The sequence below is a fragment of the Oryzias melastigma genome, linkage group LG3 (assembly GCF_002922805.2).
Source record: "Oryzias melastigma strain HK-1 linkage group LG3, ASM292280v2, whole genome shotgun sequence".
Classification (NCBI taxonomy): domain Eukaryota; kingdom Metazoa; phylum Chordata; class Actinopteri; order Beloniformes; family Adrianichthyidae; genus Oryzias; species Oryzias melastigma.
This window is the reverse complement of record NC_050514.1, coordinates 9,682,283-9,700,297: the sequence shown is the minus strand read 5'-3', so window position 1 is coordinate 9,700,297 and position 18,015 is coordinate 9,682,283. Positions and strand designations below refer to the sequence as shown.

The window sequence follows — 18,015 nt, the reverse complement described above, 5'->3', positions numbered from 1 at the left end:
GGATGTGCTAAGTGTTATTTAACCTTGTTTTAAAGCACTTGCTTCCCTCTTCCCTGAGTGGCTATTTAACTCCTGTCTATCTGCTCTCCCGGCTCTGGCTGCCTCACTGACGTATGGGAGGGTTCTGTGTGTTTCCATCGTCTGGGCTGAGCTGTATTTAGCATGTGCGCCTGCGTTTCTATAGTGTTGAGATGATTGGAGGTTTTCAAGTGTAAACATCAATTTGTATTTGCTTTTATTTAAAATGTTCTAATTAGGTTTTTTGCACTGCAGTTTGTTGTGTTGATAGTATTAGATTTTAGAGGGTTCTGTACTGTAAGAATGACGAGATAAGAAAACTGACTTTTTGCAGCACGTAAGGTCATGAAGTGAAGGTACTCTAGAAGTAATTGGAGTGCTACTGTTGGGACTGCATTAAAAACATCAGTTAGGCTATGTTCACACCAGGCCTGGAAACGCGCGTTTATGCAGCTGCTTCCAATGAAAAGTCTATGTAAACATGCATAAACGGGGGGTTTGGACTTCTATGTTCAATACTCTTGCGTTTATGCATAGCTACACAACTATTTATGACTGTTTTCACGCTCCTTCTTCAAAATGCGATCCCATTAATGCACGTTTAAAGTTAAACTAGGTTGAACTTTGACCAATGAGTGACTCAGACTTGATGGTGACTTATGGATGGCATCTTTTTTTCAAAACATGGAAGTACCAACTGTTTAAAAATGGTTAATGGAAGAGAAATTAATTGCTATTCGTGCCCAAATAGAATTATTGGAGAGAAAGTCTTTCATATGTCGTAATAGGGATGTTAAAGAAAAAGCCTGGAGCAAGATTAGTGAAATTAGCACCGCTTTGACATTTCTCACGAAACATCCTCCAACTGTGAGTAACTGATCCAGCGTGACCACCGTATGCCAAAAGCGCTTTCAAGAATGCCCGTCTAGTAGGGGTGTGTATCTTTCCCTCTCTCACGATTCGATACGCATCTCGATACATCAATTGATATATAAAGGATTCAACTAACGTTTTGACGATTTGATACAGTTCGATTCTTTTACTAAAAACACAAAAATCTAGATATTTTTATTCTTATGACATTTCAAGATATGAATAACAATGCATGGCATTTGACAGAAAAATGTATTCAGGTATTGACGTGAAAGAAGCAAGCTTATTATTGGACATCTTTCTGTTTGCATCACATATACATAAAAAGATAAAAAAAACAGAAAGAGAAATTTGCCAGAAATCAATTATTTACTTCTTGATTGATTTCATACCTTTTAACCAACATAATCTTGTTCATATCTGTGGTTTTCAAATGATACTGAAGTTGCTCAATCAATTTTTCAATACTTATCTATTTTTTACATCCCTAACCGATACTGCTGTTACTCCCACTGCCCGATCCATTTTTATACGTATCTAATATCTTTACATCCCTACTGTCTAGGACATTCTAGGAACATGCATCACATGCCCAAGTGATATCAAATCCATCAAAGAAATACAAAATAGACTGATCAAAACCATGAGTCTTGACTGTAGTTCATCAGACAAAAAGAAGTTTTTCTGTTAGTTTTCAATAATTGCATTAATTCGAGTTCCTCTTTTTTCATCTTAACCCCTTCATGCCTTTTATTGATGCAAATATGTATTAAACCACTTCTCCTCCAAAGAAGAATCTACTTGAAAGCAAAACCACAAGTGGAATTTTTTTTTCATAGTTGGAAATAGATTCAGGGGTCAAGAGGTTAAACCACTACTTGTGTAAAACTTTTTTTTTTTAATCAAACAAATTACTCTTAAGAAAGGAAATATGACGAATGAATTAATTCTTAACACAGTTGTTTTGAATTGAAAGTCGAACTGAATTCTGCACAAAACTGAAGCGATTCTGCAGTTTTTCAGTGACTTTCAATGAATCTCTAAGAATTTTTTTCTATTTAATTTGGGTGTGTGTTTTTTTTGTCCTATGGAATACACACAGAATACGATTTTAAGAAACTTGTATTGCATGAGGATGTCACATGCTGGAGAGTGGTAGTATTCCATCTATCCTCAGATTTCTCTCATTTATATTAAAAACTGTCGGTTAAATGATCCAATGTAAACATTTTTAGGCGACATCTCTATAGCTAAATGTCAATGACAGAGTGTAGACATGATGGAAACAAAGTTGTCTTGGATATGTATCCTGCTGTTCAAAGCTCTAAATGATTATTTTTCTACTGATGTGATGAAAAGTCCTACATGATTGTCTCCTCCATATTTATGCCTTGCCTCTGGGAAAAGTAAAGTGTGGTCAGTCATGGAGTATTTTCCCAGCCGACCCACTTGTTGTCTGTTTTGTCTCCAGCAGCAACAGCTTCAGGCTCAGCACCTGTCCCACGCTGCCCACGGCCCCCCGGTCCAGCTGCCCCCTCATCCCTCAGGCCTGCAGCCGCCTGGCCTCCCCCCGGTGACAGGCGCCGGCTCGGGCTTGCTCGCTCTGGGTGCTCTCGGCAGCCAGGCTCACTTGCCTGTAAAAGATGAGAAAAACCACCATGACCTGGAGCACAGAGGTGAGGAGCACTGCAAGTCACTCAGCTTAAACACTCTGACCACCACTTTGATTTGTAAAAAAAACGTATTTTCTGCACTATTAGGCACACCGGAGTGTAAGGTGGACTGTCACTATTTTTAAACTTATGTCATTTTGAACATGCTCTGAACTCTAAGGCGCATTCAGCAAGACTGAAGGATCAAACAAAAGTTTGTCAGTCAGGCAGACTATCAACTGCGTTCACAGTAATTCTTGAGCTTGTTTGTAACTCGCTACTCATTAGCTACGTTGTAAGCGTATTCATATTACGTTTAACTCCCAACCCTTTTTGTAACAAGTTAATAGACAGACTGATACTGTTAAAACAAGCGATACAGTAACTATGCTGACTCTCAACTTTGTTAGTAACACGTAAAAAAAAAATTGACACAGCTACATTGCTACATGTTATCCACATTATCCTATTCACAATAACACCAAACCTTGTTTGCTACATATAAAACAAACTGATATCGCTAAAACAAAGGTTAATGTGACTATGCTAACTCTTAACTTTGTTAGTAATATGTATAAAAAACAGTCTGACATTGCCACACGCTTGCCACGTTAGAAACGTTAGCTTGTTACCATACTCATACTACCTGTAACTCCCAAATGTGTTTGTAACAAGTTAATAGACTGATACTGTTAAAAGAAACATTGCTGTGGCTAACTCCCATCTATTTTAGCAATACAAAAAAACAAAAACCATAGTCCAATATAGCTACACATTTGCTACTTTAGCATATTCACAATAACCTCCAACGGTGTTTCCAACACACAATAAAAACAGAATGACATTTTTACAGAGTGCTGTAGACCTCTCAAAATCACCTTGAAATCAATAAACACAGCCAGAATTCACCTAATTATACGGTACCCCAGACTATGATGCACATTGTTGTTTTTTGGTGAAAAAAAAAAGAAGGATTTTAAGTGTGCCATATAGTGTGAAAAATACAGTAAGCTGAAATAGCATAAATGATGCAACAAAGTAGATATATAAAGAGATGGTGATTATCTCCAGATGAATAAAGACATTAGCTGTAATAGTGTACTGTCTGATACTCTCATACTAATTTGTGTTTTACTTTCCTCTCTCCTGGTCCCTCATCCTTTCACTCGCCTCTGGTTATCCCTCTAAAAGAACGCGAGACCAGCACGGTATGTTGACTCTACAACCCTCCATCTCCTCTACGTTTCTTGACTTTGCCCATTTTTGGCTCACTGTGTTTGCTGATTAGGTGTACTTTACATAAGCTTAAGCCCACTGTTCAATAGAGATCCATGCTCTCTGTGTAAGAACACATAGGTTTTTGTACTCACGGGGGTATAAGATGACTGAAAGCAAATGAGTTCTGGCCAAATAAGTCAGCGGCATCTAATCCAGGTGGAAAATGACTCCAGCCACTGGACAAGGATTATTAGTCTGCTGCCTCCTGTAACTCAAAGACAATTAGAAATGACTTTGAGTCTCCTTCACTGTAAATGTAAATGCCATCTCACTTTATTAACCTTTTCTTTTCCTTTTAAGGATTTTTATTTACGGCTCTGCCTCATTGTCTTGGTTGTTTACCCATTTCCATCGACTCCTCCGCCGCCCTCCTCATGCGTTCGCTTCTTCTCATGTTCAAGTCCTTGTTTATTGGACTGGCTTAAAGCTCTCCGTTAGCTAGAGCGCAACGCTCTGTTGAACCTGCTCCACCAGATTAAGTTCCCACTGAGTGACCATCCTGAATGGGCTCACTCATGTCAGAAAGGAATCTAGATTCTCCGCCCTTCTCATGTGGTGACGAGCGGCTGCCAGCACCACCTCACCTGATCTCCTCGCCACCCTCCTCCCACTCTTGTTCAGAGCACACATCGCCGGGTTTTTTTTCAGTCTGGTGGAGAGGAGGTGCAGGGTTACCGAGACTAAACAGTCCTTGAAAGGTCTTAGGCTCCGATACAAACAGACTGTAGAAGATTTTTGTCTTTCAGACAACATCTTCACACTAAGCCAAACTAAAACTCTTGGTAGCTTTCTTTTCTGCAACAGTAGCTGAGCAAATCTGTGTTTTGGCCTGAGGTAGAGCTACAAAGCTGTTGGTTAACCTCAGCGAGGAAAAGGCTGACTCTTTACTTGGTGGCCAAGGAAGGGGCTCTTTGTACAGGAGGCTATAATATTTTGCCAACAGCCGCAGTTGAACAGCCGCTTTCCACTCAACTTGGCTTCGATCCCCCATTTTTTTTTCTGCAGCAGTTTCCGTTTATTTTCAGCTCATCTTTCGTTTCCTGTCATTTTCAGCTCAGGTGTCAGCCCTCTTTCTGCTTTCTCTCACCACTCATCTCTGCTGCTAATAAAATCAGGGATTTGTCGAGCTGCTTGGAATGTGGGCCGGCCTCGAGGTGTGCTCACCTTGGCTGCCAAGCGTTTGGATCTCAGTCTGATTGACAGCGCCACCTCGCCTCGTCAGGCTGCAGAATCCGTGTTTACAGGCTGTCTGGGCATTACCAGCATGGAGTAAAGAAGTCGTCGCCTCTCGGCTTTGCTCGTTCTCATTGAGCCAACTTTCTTTCCTTATTTTTGCTCTCCCTCCACCTCCAAACTCCTGCTTTACTCAGCTGACTAAACCTCTTTCCGTTCCTCCTGACGTTGCTCTTGTATCAGTTTTCGCATTTCGTGTCCCGTTGATCATATTTTAAATCCGTTTTCTTTGCCTTAAAACCACACAAAGTTATGGGCTTCACCCTAATCAATTGGGTTTTAGGTCTTGTTTTTCTTGTCCCAGTCAAGAGACTTTTTTTTCCTTTTTTTTAAGTTTATTTTTTATTTAATGGTCAATTTAGCCTGGAGTTGATTTGCCTCAGCACTCTTTAAGTGTGCAAACATTTCAGGTTTCCTCTGCTTCCACTGTTGTGCAAATCTCCACAGCAGTTAATGCCTTGTCCTCCAGTGTTTCTGTGGGTTTGTGGTTTTGCTTTGCTGCCTCACATGCTTCCTCTGCTGTGTTGCTGCTTTGGCAGCCGCCGCAGGGCTCAGTGTCCAAAACTTCCTCCTCCGCTGTGCAGAATCAGTCCACCAGGATTTCCTAATGTTTCAACTTTGACAGTTAATATTTCTGTTCTGACTACAGAAAAAAATCACAGAATAATCTCAGAAATCCCTGCTTATGTTTTATTCTTTGTTTATTTGTATGTATTATTTTAATTATTTGTGTCCCAAAGGTTTGCCATGCACAGTATTTACTCTCCAGCTGCAGAGCTCATCTTGCAGTCTATTCTGCAGAAAACAGGTTTATTTGCACTAATTTGTAAAAAGGTAAAAGTAAGATGTTCCCATTTTCCCAAAGTCAAACGAGGCAGCAATCGTCATCTAGAGTTATCAGGAGCCGAAGCAGACTAAACTTGCACGTCTGATGCATTTCACATTTGATGCAGCTAAGCTAGCTGTTCGCTGCAGCCTGATGTGACGTGTGTTATTCCTGGCAGAATAACTCTGTGTCGCCGTCGGACAGCCTGCGGGCGGCGAGCGAGAAGCACCGCAGCTCTTCAGACTACGGCCTGGACTCCAAGAAACGCAAAGTGGACGATAAAGACAGCATGAGCAGATATGTGAGTCCTTTTGCTTTGAACTCTTTGACTTAAGTTGACACTCTTCTGAAAATAATTACCCCCAATTGTATTTTTTTTAAATAGAAAATGACTTAACTTTGATAAAAAAAAAAAAAAAATTCTTGTTCAGTATTTCTTTATTTTTCATGGGGGTTCTAAAAGTAGCCTACACTGATGAAATCCACCAAGTAGGATTACAGATGTTTTAAGGCTGTCAAACTCCTCATTACACACTTTATACACTTTTTTCTCTAACAGAACATGAATTTATCAGACTTTTTTCTCTTGTTTAAACTCTCAAAGTTCAAACCTTCACAAAAAATAAGTCCAGTATTATAGAATGAAAACAAATAAAATATTTATGAAACTCTGGCAAATTGAAGGCATTCTTCACAGGACACAACGCAGAGGGGATTGATAGACGAGGGCCTTCAGCCAATCAGGTCTCAGAAAAAAAAAACAAAGCATGCTAAAAAATCTGCAATTCAGCAAGACCATGAAAGGTGAACCACAATCATAGACATATATTAACCACTAGACAAAAAAAAGCTGTTTATGTTATCTGTTGAAAACTACTTACTTCCTGATCCTCTGCCGTCAATTTGAAACCCGTTAATAGTGATTGGTCCGAGTCGATTTAATTGACATTTTTAGAAGAACTACTGTCACCAATCATGAGTGAGCTTGTTCAAAGTCCACACCCCTTTCGCTGAAAGCAGCTCAGGAGAATCTGTCAATCAAACAGAGATGAGGCCAGCAGGCACCACATGCTTTTACTGAGGCATCTGATTGGTCAGTTTATTACTTAACTTACTTGTGGTAAAGAAAAATATCTTTAAAAATTAGGATTAGAAAGATGTTTGGAAGAGGGTATCCACGCAAGAATGATTATATTGACAAATAAAACAACAGAAATAACCGTCTATTTCTCAATGGAAATCAATGGGATTTTGACTTCTTGGAACCAGCTGGTACTTCCTGTTTGGAACACGAGAGGGGAAAGGTTGATAAGTCCAGTATATATACAGTCAAGGATCAAGAAACAAAAGAAAATGTGTTGTAAAAAAAAAAATAAAAGCCTCAAAATTTCTCAAAAATAAAATGTGTGAACCATTAAGACTGTGAAAGGAGAACCCGAACATATAGCGAGACATTACTGTAAAATAGTTACTGAAAAGACTAACATGTATTTCTGGGTTATACAGTAGGTTGATGCATTGATGATCATGTAGTAATGCCTGAAATTTCTTTATAAAGCAGCTGGAAATTATATTAAAAAGTACTTCAGTGAATTTCCCCATAACTTCTGAAATGAGCATGTTGGTGCTCAGCTGCATCAGTTGAGCCTGTGACATCTCTGGTGGTAAAGGGATAACCAATCCAACGTTGTAACAATCACTGGTATCCATTTATGCCTTCATGTGTCTGGATATGGAGGGAGTAACACCTTCAGCTCTTGATTTTTTTCTCTGGATGGGTTGGTGTTCGTTCTGACTGTTTCATATCGGACCTTCTGTTGCAGGACAGCGACGGAGACAAGAGCGATGACCTGGTGGTGGACGTTTCTAATGAGGTACGGCGCCGTTTGCATGAACATTTCCACATCCTTCAGTGTGATGGCAGCACAGGAAACCAGACAGAGCTCTTGCTTTGTGTGTGGAGGCTCTGACACCTTTCACAGTGTTGACAAAAAGTCTGTCATAATATTGGTTGTGTGCTTTGAGTGTGTGTTTACTCGCTGTATTTCTTTTGCCATCCATGTAGAATGCAAGACAAAGAACACAAAGAGAAAAGGGTGTGACAGGTGAATGGAAAGTGTGTGTGTGCATGTGTGAGAGAGGGGGGGTATGAGCATACAGCAGGATATTTATCTGTGTTTGCACATGAGGCCCTGGCTTGTTTGACCTACACATACATGCCAGTGGCTTTCCTCCAGTCTGTTTGCTCAGTCTTGCTCCCTGTCTGTCTTGCTTAACTGCAGGATCCAGCAACCCCTCGGGTGAGCCCCGCTCACTCGCCCCCAGAAAACGGCCTGGATAAGTCACGAGTGCTGAAGAAGGACGCTGCCCCCAACAGCCCCGCCTCTGTCGCCTCCTCCGGCAGCACACCGTCCTCAAAGGCTAAAGACCACGCCCATGTGAGCGAACAGCGGGGGGTTGATGCGGTGCAAGACTAGTGAGAGGATGCAATCAGGAGGTCACAGTGGAGGGGATGAAGCCTGAACTGACAGACTAAAGGGCATTTCTCAAGTGAAGTGGGTGTCTGTGTGAAAGAATAATACCCTGGTTTAGCATTTGGCTGCTACTCGGGGCTTAAGGGGGCAGGGGGTGGATGCACTCTTAGGAAATCAAACCCTGAGGCTCAGTCCTCTCAATCTTCTTTATGGCTTTCTCAATAAATGGTCATTTCTGCGTCGCCCTGCGGCTGTAAATAACTGCAGTGGGAGAACGGCTGTCTCTTTCCCTTCATCTCATCTGCTCTTCCTCTGTCTCCTCTCAGCTCTAACTAACCAGGCTCAACCTGACTTTTACATAAACCGTTTCACAGAGGATCAAGATGATCCACATTCCTTCTCCCGCAATGAATTCTTTCATTAGTGCATCAGTGAGCTCGCTCAGTGAAAAGATCAAAACATCGATGTGTTTGAGGCGTCGTCTTTCCCTCTGTTTCGTCTCTAAATCCACCACTGACAAGTCTGACTGCAAAGGTTTATACCCCCACCCACTAACGCTAGCTCACTATTTCTGTAATGAAGCCTTCGTGTTGGAGCGAAATAACTGGAGTTGCCTGCCTGCCTGTCCGGGGGGACTTTTGACTGAAGGCGAGGTTTTGAACTCTAGTATTGATGTGGTTTGTTGGTGTCTGAGTACATTAGAGAGAAGTGTAGATTACAAGTAAACATGCAACTTTGAGTAAGACCCCCTGAAGCTAAACAGAGCCTCTGTTGCAGAATGAGAAATCGTCCACACCAAGCCTGAAATCCAACACGCCTACACCGAGGAACGAGGTCCCTACACCAGGGACCAGCACCACTCCAGGACTGCGCCCCCTAACCATGGGAAAACCACCTGGCATGGAAGCATTAAGTAAGAGTTCTACCATTGTTTTTTTTTTTTTTTTAAACCAAAGCACTAACACACTTTATGTTAAGATTTTATACCAATTCTGTCTTTGAGAATTGTCATTTCTTATTAAAAAGATGTTTCTTGTACATTAAAACCTGCAACAGTGTAACTGCAGCCTCTAGCATCAACTGTTTCTGAACCTTTAGCTGTTAACCCAACATTACTCACACCTACCAAAATAACCTGTTTCCCTGCTTTTAGCTGCCCCCGCCCTGCGCACACCTCTGTCGTACGCTAGTCCGTTTGCCATGATGGGTCCTCATGAGATGAACGGGTCCCTGACCAGCCCTGGAGTCTACCCGGGTCTCATTTCTCCTCAGATAAGCGCTGCTGCCGCTGCTGCATACGGACGTTCTCCAATTGTAAGTACCCAAATACTTCTTCCTACTTAAGTACAGTGTATAGTCATGTTTGGAAAACTCTTCATCTTTAGCCCTAACATTAGCCAAGGTTTTATTAACAAATTTCTCCAGGGATTTCTATGGTTGAATAGATGGATGTATTGGATAGATCAAGGGTTGGCAATCTTTAACAGTAAAAGAGCCATTTGGGCTCATTTTTTACTGATCAAAATCTAGAAGGAGCTGCATAGTCTTACTTTAGTCTTTAAGAAATTTAGATTTGCATTTATGACATTCTTTTTTTAATAATGAATATGAATTATTAATCTATTTTTTGGCACAAAAAAAGCAAAAATATAAAAAGAAACTGGCATCTCTCAAAATGTGATTTCTGTTTTTTATGTTGGGCCCTAAAAGCCATACAGGATCCTCTCAGTGCAGCTCTGGGCAACTAGTAACCAATGTTGTGCAGCATAAAATATGTGCTTTTAACTATCAGATAGATAGATGAATGGATGGATTTTAGCACCTGATCTTTCATTAACACTCAAGCCATTTCCCCTTTATTTTCCCTCAGGCGGGTTTTGACCCTCATCCCCACATGAGAGCCCCTGGCCTGCCTGCAGGCCTGACCTCTATCTCTGGTGGAAAACCGTAAGTCTTTGCCTTTCGTTTTTTTCTCCAGGTCAGTTTTCGTCTCAGCATTCCCGGGCTCCCTGGGTCACACAGCCCCTCTGTCTCCTCTGTCATCCGCAGAGCTTATTCCTTTCACGTCAGCGCGGACGGTCAGATGCAGCCTGTGCCCTTCCCTCCAGACGCCCTGATAGGGCCGGGCATCCCGCGCCACGCTCGCCAGATCAACACTCTGAGCCACGGGGAAGTAGTGTGTGCCGTCACCATCAGTAATCCCACCCGTCACGTCTACACCGGCGGCAAAGGTTGTGTCAAGATTTGGGACATCAGCCAACCAGGCAGCAAGAGCCCGGTGTCCCAGCTTGACTGCTTGGTAATTCATTTTCCATTGGTTATTCTTTACAGGAGAGGCTAACTGTAGTGAGTTTAGATTTCTTATAACTAGAAAAGCGCAGAAGAAACAATGGTGTTTCTTGAACGGCGCTGTAGAAGATGTTCCAGATGTGTGGATGTTTCAGGGAAGCGTCTCACTGCTGAGCTGGTATAATCCTTGGTGGGAAAGAATCCTGCTGAGTAACCAAATTCAGATTGACCAATCCTGTCCACCATTCCCCACTTTATTACTTCTTCCCAACCATTTCCCGTTTATCATTTTGATGCTTTGGCTGCTTGCTGTTTGGCTTATATGGCCACCCCCATCTCTAAGGTGTGTCCTGAGAACAATTCATTTTTATAAAGCCACCAGGGCGCCGTTTTCATTCGACCAGCAGCTTCCACAGCGCTCTCGACCCGTCTTTTTCTGCAGTTCTTGCATCTCTCATTCAGCCTGACTTTCATTAATGTGGAAAGTCAACGTAAAAGCTTCCAGTGTCGAAGAAAAGGAATCTAAATAGCTGGACTATCTTCAGCCGAGCAGTTATTTTTAAAGATGAATTTTTAATGAAGTTGTTTGAAATTAAAAAAGCAAATGAAGTGACGATTGTTTGTCTTTGCTGCTGCAGAATCGAGACAATTACATCCGCTCCTGCAAGCTGTTGCCTGATGGCCGCACCCTGATTGTTGGCGGTGAGGCCAGCACACTGACCATCTGGGACTTGGCCTCGCAGACGCCACGCATAAAGGCCGAGCTCACGTCCTCTGCTCCGGCCTGTTACGCGCTGGCCATCAGCCCCGACGCCAAAGTCTGCTTCTCCTGCTGCTCTGACGGAAACATCGCCGTGTGGGACCTCCATAACCAGACACTTGTTAGGTCAGTATTTCCTTTATAGAATCTATTTTTAATAATGTGTGTGTTGGTGTTTGTTCCTGCCCTAATCGGTGGAGTTGGTGTTCTTGTATTTAGGCAGTTTCAGGGCCACACAGATGGAGCCAGCTGCATCGATATTTCCCATGACGGGACCAAGCTGTGGACCGGAGGACTCGACAATACGGTCCGGTCCTGGGATCTGAGGGAGGGCCGGCAGCTCCAGCAACACGACTTTACCTCACAGGTAAGCTGCAGTTTTGAGACACACAGCTCTCACATTCAAGCCGTCCGTTCAAACCTGTCCCGCTCCTGTTGCAGATCTTCTCATTGGGCTACTGTCCCACTGGGGAGTGGCTCGCCGTGGGAATGGAGAGCAGCAATGTGGAGGTTCTTCACCACACCAAGCCTGACAAGTACCAGCTGCATCTGCACGAAAGCTGCGTCCTCTCACTCAAGTTCGCCTACTGTGGTAAGAAACCGCACAGCGTCCTAATGTTGCTTCCTCCGTCTTCAGAAGAATGATGCTGGCAGGTGTAACTACAGGACGTCACACAGTCAACAGAGATTTAAGATGAAACATTAAGACAAATGGTTTTAAAATGATAAAACTTGTTGTTTTTGTGGAAGTTATAAAGAATTAAAAAGCCTTTAAAACAGCATGAATGAGAATCCCACTGTTAATGTAAGGTCCAGACCGCCACGATTTTATTAATCAGAACATTTAGTTTAGAGTTGGTCGTTTTTGACTCACAAAGCTTTCGAGTGTCTTATTAACTGAACTTAAATTAAATGTTTTGTTTATTTTTAGTCTGTTTGCATCTTCATTCAAAATGTTATTATAGTTTAATTATCTTTACGTTTTCACCCTTGACAAAACTTAAATGTAAAGATTTTTATTTTCTGTATTCTCTGTACTATATGGTGCACTGGATTATAAGGCACACAGTCAATGAATGGTCTATTTTTGAACTCATCATACTGTATATAAGACGGACCAAACTGTTGGGTTCATTAAGGGAGAAAAAAAAGATATAAGAGATAATTCAGTGAGATATATAGTGCATTCGCCATTTTCTAGCGCTGTCCAAATCTATTAATTCCAAATCGAGTGCACTCGAAATTTCCCAGAAGTTTTGCGAAAAACTAGCGTGCACCGATGCTCACTAGATTAGCGAATATAGACCACAATGCATTGCGGTCGAACAATTTCAAACAAAAAAAAAAGTGTTGAAGTGTAATATTTGAATAAATCATTCACATTTTCACCATCAGAACACAGTGGAGTCATAAATAAACGTGAAATTTATTTGATTTTCACTATATGAAATTGGTAATGTTGTATCTAGTGTTTAGAAAAACAAAAGAAAAGTAGTGAGCATCGTATCCGAAATACCTTTAAAATCCAGGGCACTATATAGTCCCGCACTATGTAGTTTTTTAGTAGTTAAGGGGTGGAATTGGGACACATCCTAGAACTTGTTTGTAACACTTTAGCCACATTAGAAGCATTAGCCAGGCTAGGGTATTGATAATACTTGTAACTCCAAACCTTGTTTGCAATACACACACACACACACACACACACACAAACAGACTGATAACCGCTAAAATAAACATTACTTTGACTATGCTAACTCCCAACCTTGCTAGTTATACATAAAAAAAAATTACAAAAAAAGTCAGACAATGATGCAGGTTTGCTGCATTAGCATATTCACAAAAACTCCCAACCTTGTTTGCAACCCGATACTGTTAAAAAAAGCATTATTATGAGTATACTAACTTCTAACCTTGTTAGTAACACATTAAAAAACTGTCTGACACCGCTACACATTAGCCGCATTAGCATTTTCACAATAACATCCAGCCTTGTTAGCAATAAGTTAAAAAAAAACAAAAAAACTGTCTGACACTGCTACACATTAGCCGCATTAGCATATTCACAATAACATCCAGCCTTGTTAGCAATAAGTAAAAAAAAATAAAAAAATAACAGTCTGACACTGCTACACATTAGCCACGTTAGCTTATAAACAATACCTGTAACTCCAAACCTTGTATTTAGCACACAAAAAACGGACTGATGCTGCTTAACATTAATTTTGTTAGTAACATGTTAAAAAATCACAGTTTGTTACAGCTACACGTCAGCCATGTTTGCCTCTTGTGAAAAACCACAGAGATTTTGACTGAGGCCTCTCAAAATCTCTTGGACATCAGTAAACACAACCAGAATTAATCCATATAAAAGATATCTAAGCTATGCTGTGGTTTAGAAAAAAATGTAGGCTTTTAAGTGCGCTTAATAGTACAGAAATTGTGGTACATTGTTTTCAATGAGCTTACGTGCTGAGAGCTGTATGTAAGAACAAAAGTTTCTGATTGAAGCTGGCTTGTTTGTATTGTTGCTTCCTTTTTAGCAGCAATGCTGAGATTATGATGTTTGGTTTAGTCTGACAGTCCACGCTCATCTTTCCACTACAGAACGACTTCATTCAAATGACACTCTGCCTCAGGCCTGATGCTGTGACTAATTAAGCATGAGCAGAATAGTCAGTTTGATAATGAATCTGAGGGAACTCTTGATTTCCTCCATCGTTTTATGGTTGTTGATATAGTCTGTGTTTTATGAGCAGTAGACTGAGATGTGTGCTGTGCTTCCGCAGGCAAATGGTTTGTGAGCACAGGGAAGGACAACCTGCTGAACGCTTGGAGGACTCCTTATGGCGCCAGCATATTTCAGGTAACTAACAAGAAAAACAACTTTTACAGTCCAAATATTGGGCTAAAAATGTCGTTAGCGGTTTGGAGTTGGCTCAGGTGTAATCACAAGACCTGCACATTGGGATGGAAACATATGACACACATTTTTTAATTCAATTTTAACCTTTTCCAATGGACACAAATACTAATGAATGGGTTGTTGGATAAAGCCTGTTTTTGGGGGGTTTTTATACCGCAAGCTCAGTGTGAAGAAGTTATCAGTGGGTCAGTCAACATAAGTTCACTGGGTTCCCACGGGGTCTTAAAGTCTTAAAAGCCTTGAATTTGAAAATTTGTGAATAAGGCCTTAAAAAGCATTAAAAAAAGTATTAAATTGTGATATCTTGGTCTTAAAAATTGTGCAGTTTAAATCGTGTTCCATGTGACTTTTTTGGTCTAAGGTTTTATTTTTTTTACTGGTAACCACGATTATGTGAGTGAAGTTTCACTGCACCAAATTGTGAGACATCAAGCAATGAGGTATATAATCTAGTTATTGTAAGTTAATCACTGATAAGTAATTGTCCTTAAATTCAAGGATTTTGTTTTTCCCTCGTCCATAGGGCTTGGAAATAGGTGGAGAAATTGGTCTTAATTTTTTATAAAAAGGTCTTTAAATGTCTTAAATTTAACTTGCAGAAACGTGTAGGAACCCTGAGCTCAACAAGTGTCCCCTTTCTGATTCAGCCGAACACCAACCATAAATAACAACAAAATTGCAGGATTGGAAAAATTGATACTCATTCTGATGAAAATACTAATTATATAATTGTGCAGAGAAAACTAGATCCCCACAAATGAAGTCTGATTTTAAACATTTTTCATTTCAATCTTCTCTGCTGTTACCGTCAGATACTGTTTGAAGACATGAACGTTTGATAATCCCTAATGATCACTTTAGCGCTAAAATAGTCCTGATTCTTCTGGATGAACACATCAGTTTAATAACTACAGGAGGATGAGAACTACATGTAGGCAGTCTAAAACACTCAAAATCCTTTTGGTGAGCTTATTGAATGGTAAAGTTTAACACAGGAGACATGACAGCTAAATAACACGCACTCTTTGACCGACTGTGTGCTTTGCACCAAAATTCAACACATCACAGTACTAATGCCAAGTATTGTTTAGCAGCACAAAGACGCCTTTCTTTCACGACAGATCCCCTGATTTATGTCAATTTCATACTTCACTCCCTCAAAGTGTTACATATCAACATAAAGCTGCCTTTCTCTGCTTCATAATCCAATGGATTTAAGTTATTTGCGATTGAAGAGTTATGGTATCTGAAGTGATGTCAACATGGTAGCTCCCATGTTACAGTGCTTTAGTGTTTATGATTTCATCTTAGTTATGTGATTAATTTGAACGCAGTGTTATTAGCTTGAAAGGACTGAATTTGACATTAAATTTATACCGCAAAATATGACCATATAATTAAATCAGTTGATATATAATTCAGGGGTTCCCCATTCACAGGGCCACGGACTGGTACCGGTCCGTAGATCAAATGGCAGCAGGACATGGAAGAAATAATAAATTATACCCGAGTCTCAACAATCTTTTATTTTGAAAAATAACCAGATTCTCTCAGCTAGACCTTCAAACACGTGAGCTGTAAAGTTTAGTTAGGGGAGCAAAATGACTACGTCTGAATGATCTGGGTGTGGCAGGGGGGCAGAAGACTTTGTAGGGGTGGCAAATGAGAACAGCAGAATTAAAGGCCATTACACACCAAAAGGTTAAAAAGTATGTATTTCAAAATGTTTTATTATTGCTATTAATATTAAAACAGCATTTTTTTAGCTGACGTGCTATTACTGTTGTTATTTTTAACATTAGTGTTTGATGAGGAAAAAAGTGGATTTATTAAATGGTTGTGAAAGTGACTTTAAACGTTTTCTTCCACAGTCAAAGGAGTCGTCCTCGGTCTTGAGCTGCGACATCTCAGCAGATGACAAATACATCGTAACAGGATCCGGGGACAAGAAGGCCACTGTCTACGAGGTCATCTACTAGCCTGACCAGGCTGGCGCTCTGCTTTGGCACTTCTACTGAGGCGGTTTTTACTTTTCTTACTGGCCAAACCAGGAAGTCGGTGGATTGAGAGAAACTGCCTAATTTTCAAATGATTACTTTGTGGAATTCATGGGTGTTGCTGACCCGAAGATGCTTTTACTGGAACAAAGTCCATTTTTTTCTATACATTTTTTGTTTTTGTAAACCCTTTCTTCTTGGGTTGCACTTTTTTTCAAGTTTTTCAATGTTTTTTTGTTTTTTCCTTTCTCTTTGAGATTATCTGGATGTAATCTGGTGAAGCGGAGCTTCATCTGAGAAGTTCATTCCTCAGACATTCTTTGCAAAAATGTACATATGGGATAAAAAAAAGACATTTTATACATATTATAAAATATATATATATATTTTCATGTCCTGGCTGTACTTGTGATGATAGTTTTGGTCCACTCTCTTCCATGACCATGGTATTGTAGTGCAAGACCAAAACGTAGACTAGAACTTTCAACTATTTTACCTAAACCATCTTGTTAAAGCACATTCTGCCGGCAGAGCAGCAGGAATCTTGTACATTTGGAGGAGAGTTGACTATGGCCTTTTGTCACACTGCTCTTACCGGACGATAAAAATGTGTTTTAGCTTTTAACGCAGACTCTGGCGGCGCCTCGAATAGACTGGACCCCTGTGGGATCAAATAAAAACAAAGCGATTCAGGAAAAGAGATGGGTGTAAATTTACTTATTGAGTATATATATATAAATATATATGAATCCTACAAGTTTACTAAGTTTTCTGGACTGTCTGTGCTTTCCTTCTCCCTGTTTGTTTGACTGTGTTTGGTTGTGGGAGATGGGAGGGGCTGGTCAAAGCTTAGTGGAACCGTTGGACCTCAGCTGGCAGCGGACGCATCGGCGACCGAGCGTTGCTAACTTGACCAGCGCGGATGTGGCTCTATTGATTTCCAGTTGGACTGCACGGGAGGCCCTGTGCCCTCCGCGTCTCATCAACATTCCTGGAATATGTTTGGCCGTGACGCAGACGCAAAGGGCACGCATCCATGTGTTTTTAGCAGAAGTGCTCGCTCCCCATGAACGCTGGTGAGGACAGAGGCCGGCACATGCGCTCCAATGTAAACAGAACTTCAAGTTAGCAAAACAAGGTGAGGGTAAACGGTTCTGGATTGTACACTGTGCTCCCGATCCTGTCGGCATTTACCACACCGAGACGAAGAGAAAAAAAAGGGCAAAACGCACCTCTGAATCACACCAAAGTATGTAGCAAATGCTGTAAGCACTGAAAAATGTACAGTTGTTAATAAATCAATAAAACTTTTTTCTAGAATGGCCTACTTCTTAAAAAGTGATTTCACACATGGGAAACTGTTGATATTGATTAGGATTTTTGTCAAATGATCACTGATGGTAATTGCTTCATGTAGCAATGGATGTGAAAACTATGGAAAGCTGTTGCTGCCAAAATACCATTTATTCAAATTTGATTTAAAAAGGAAAAAAATAATTATGATTTTTTTTCCCCCTAAAATTGGGTAATTTTGCACATCTTCAAAGTGAAGATAAATTCAAATTTAAAGATTTTTTTTTTTTAAATCCACCACTAGATATGCTCTTGGACAAAAAATAAAATGTATTTGTTTGCAATTTAAAAAATGTCTCCATGTCATGCTTTTCAATAGAATCTGTATTTGCATCA

General features: G+C 40.6%; 1 protein-coding gene across 6 annotated transcripts in view; it reads left to right on the top strand.

The window, feature by feature from the left end:
• The window catches only part of tle3b (TLE family member 3, transcriptional corepressor b), a 36,421-nt gene extending 18,773 nt beyond the window's left edge, over positions 1 to 17,648 (top strand). For 3 of the 6 annotated variants that reach the window (XM_024295488.2, XM_024295490.2, XM_024295487.2), the window contains exons 8-21: positions 2,363 to 2,567; positions 3,693 to 3,751; positions 6,059 to 6,181; positions 7,704 to 7,754; positions 8,163 to 8,318; positions 9,132 to 9,267; positions 9,508 to 9,668; positions 10,225 to 10,301; positions 10,404 to 10,653; positions 11,282 to 11,529; positions 11,623 to 11,770; positions 11,845 to 11,995; positions 14,193 to 14,269; positions 16,201 to 17,648. In XM_024295488.2, coding sequence (XP_024151256.1) covers positions 2,363 to 2,567; positions 3,693 to 3,751; positions 6,059 to 6,181; positions 7,704 to 7,754; positions 8,163 to 8,318; positions 9,132 to 9,267; positions 9,508 to 9,668; positions 10,225 to 10,301; positions 10,404 to 10,653; positions 11,282 to 11,529; positions 11,623 to 11,770; positions 11,845 to 11,995; positions 14,193 to 14,269; positions 16,201 to 16,308 — 1,950 coding nt within the window. In that variant the 3' untranslated portion in view covers positions 16,309 to 17,648. The remainder of the gene's footprint in view (positions 1 to 2,362; positions 2,568 to 3,692; positions 3,752 to 6,058; positions 6,182 to 7,703; positions 7,755 to 8,162; positions 8,319 to 9,131; positions 9,268 to 9,507; positions 9,669 to 10,224; positions 10,302 to 10,403; positions 10,654 to 11,281; positions 11,530 to 11,622; positions 11,771 to 11,844; positions 11,996 to 14,192; positions 14,270 to 16,200) is intronic. The other 3 variants (XM_024295493.2, XM_024295491.2, XM_024295489.2) reach the window with 2 other exon arrangements.
• The last annotated feature ends 367 nt before the right edge of the window (positions 17,649 to 18,015 follow it).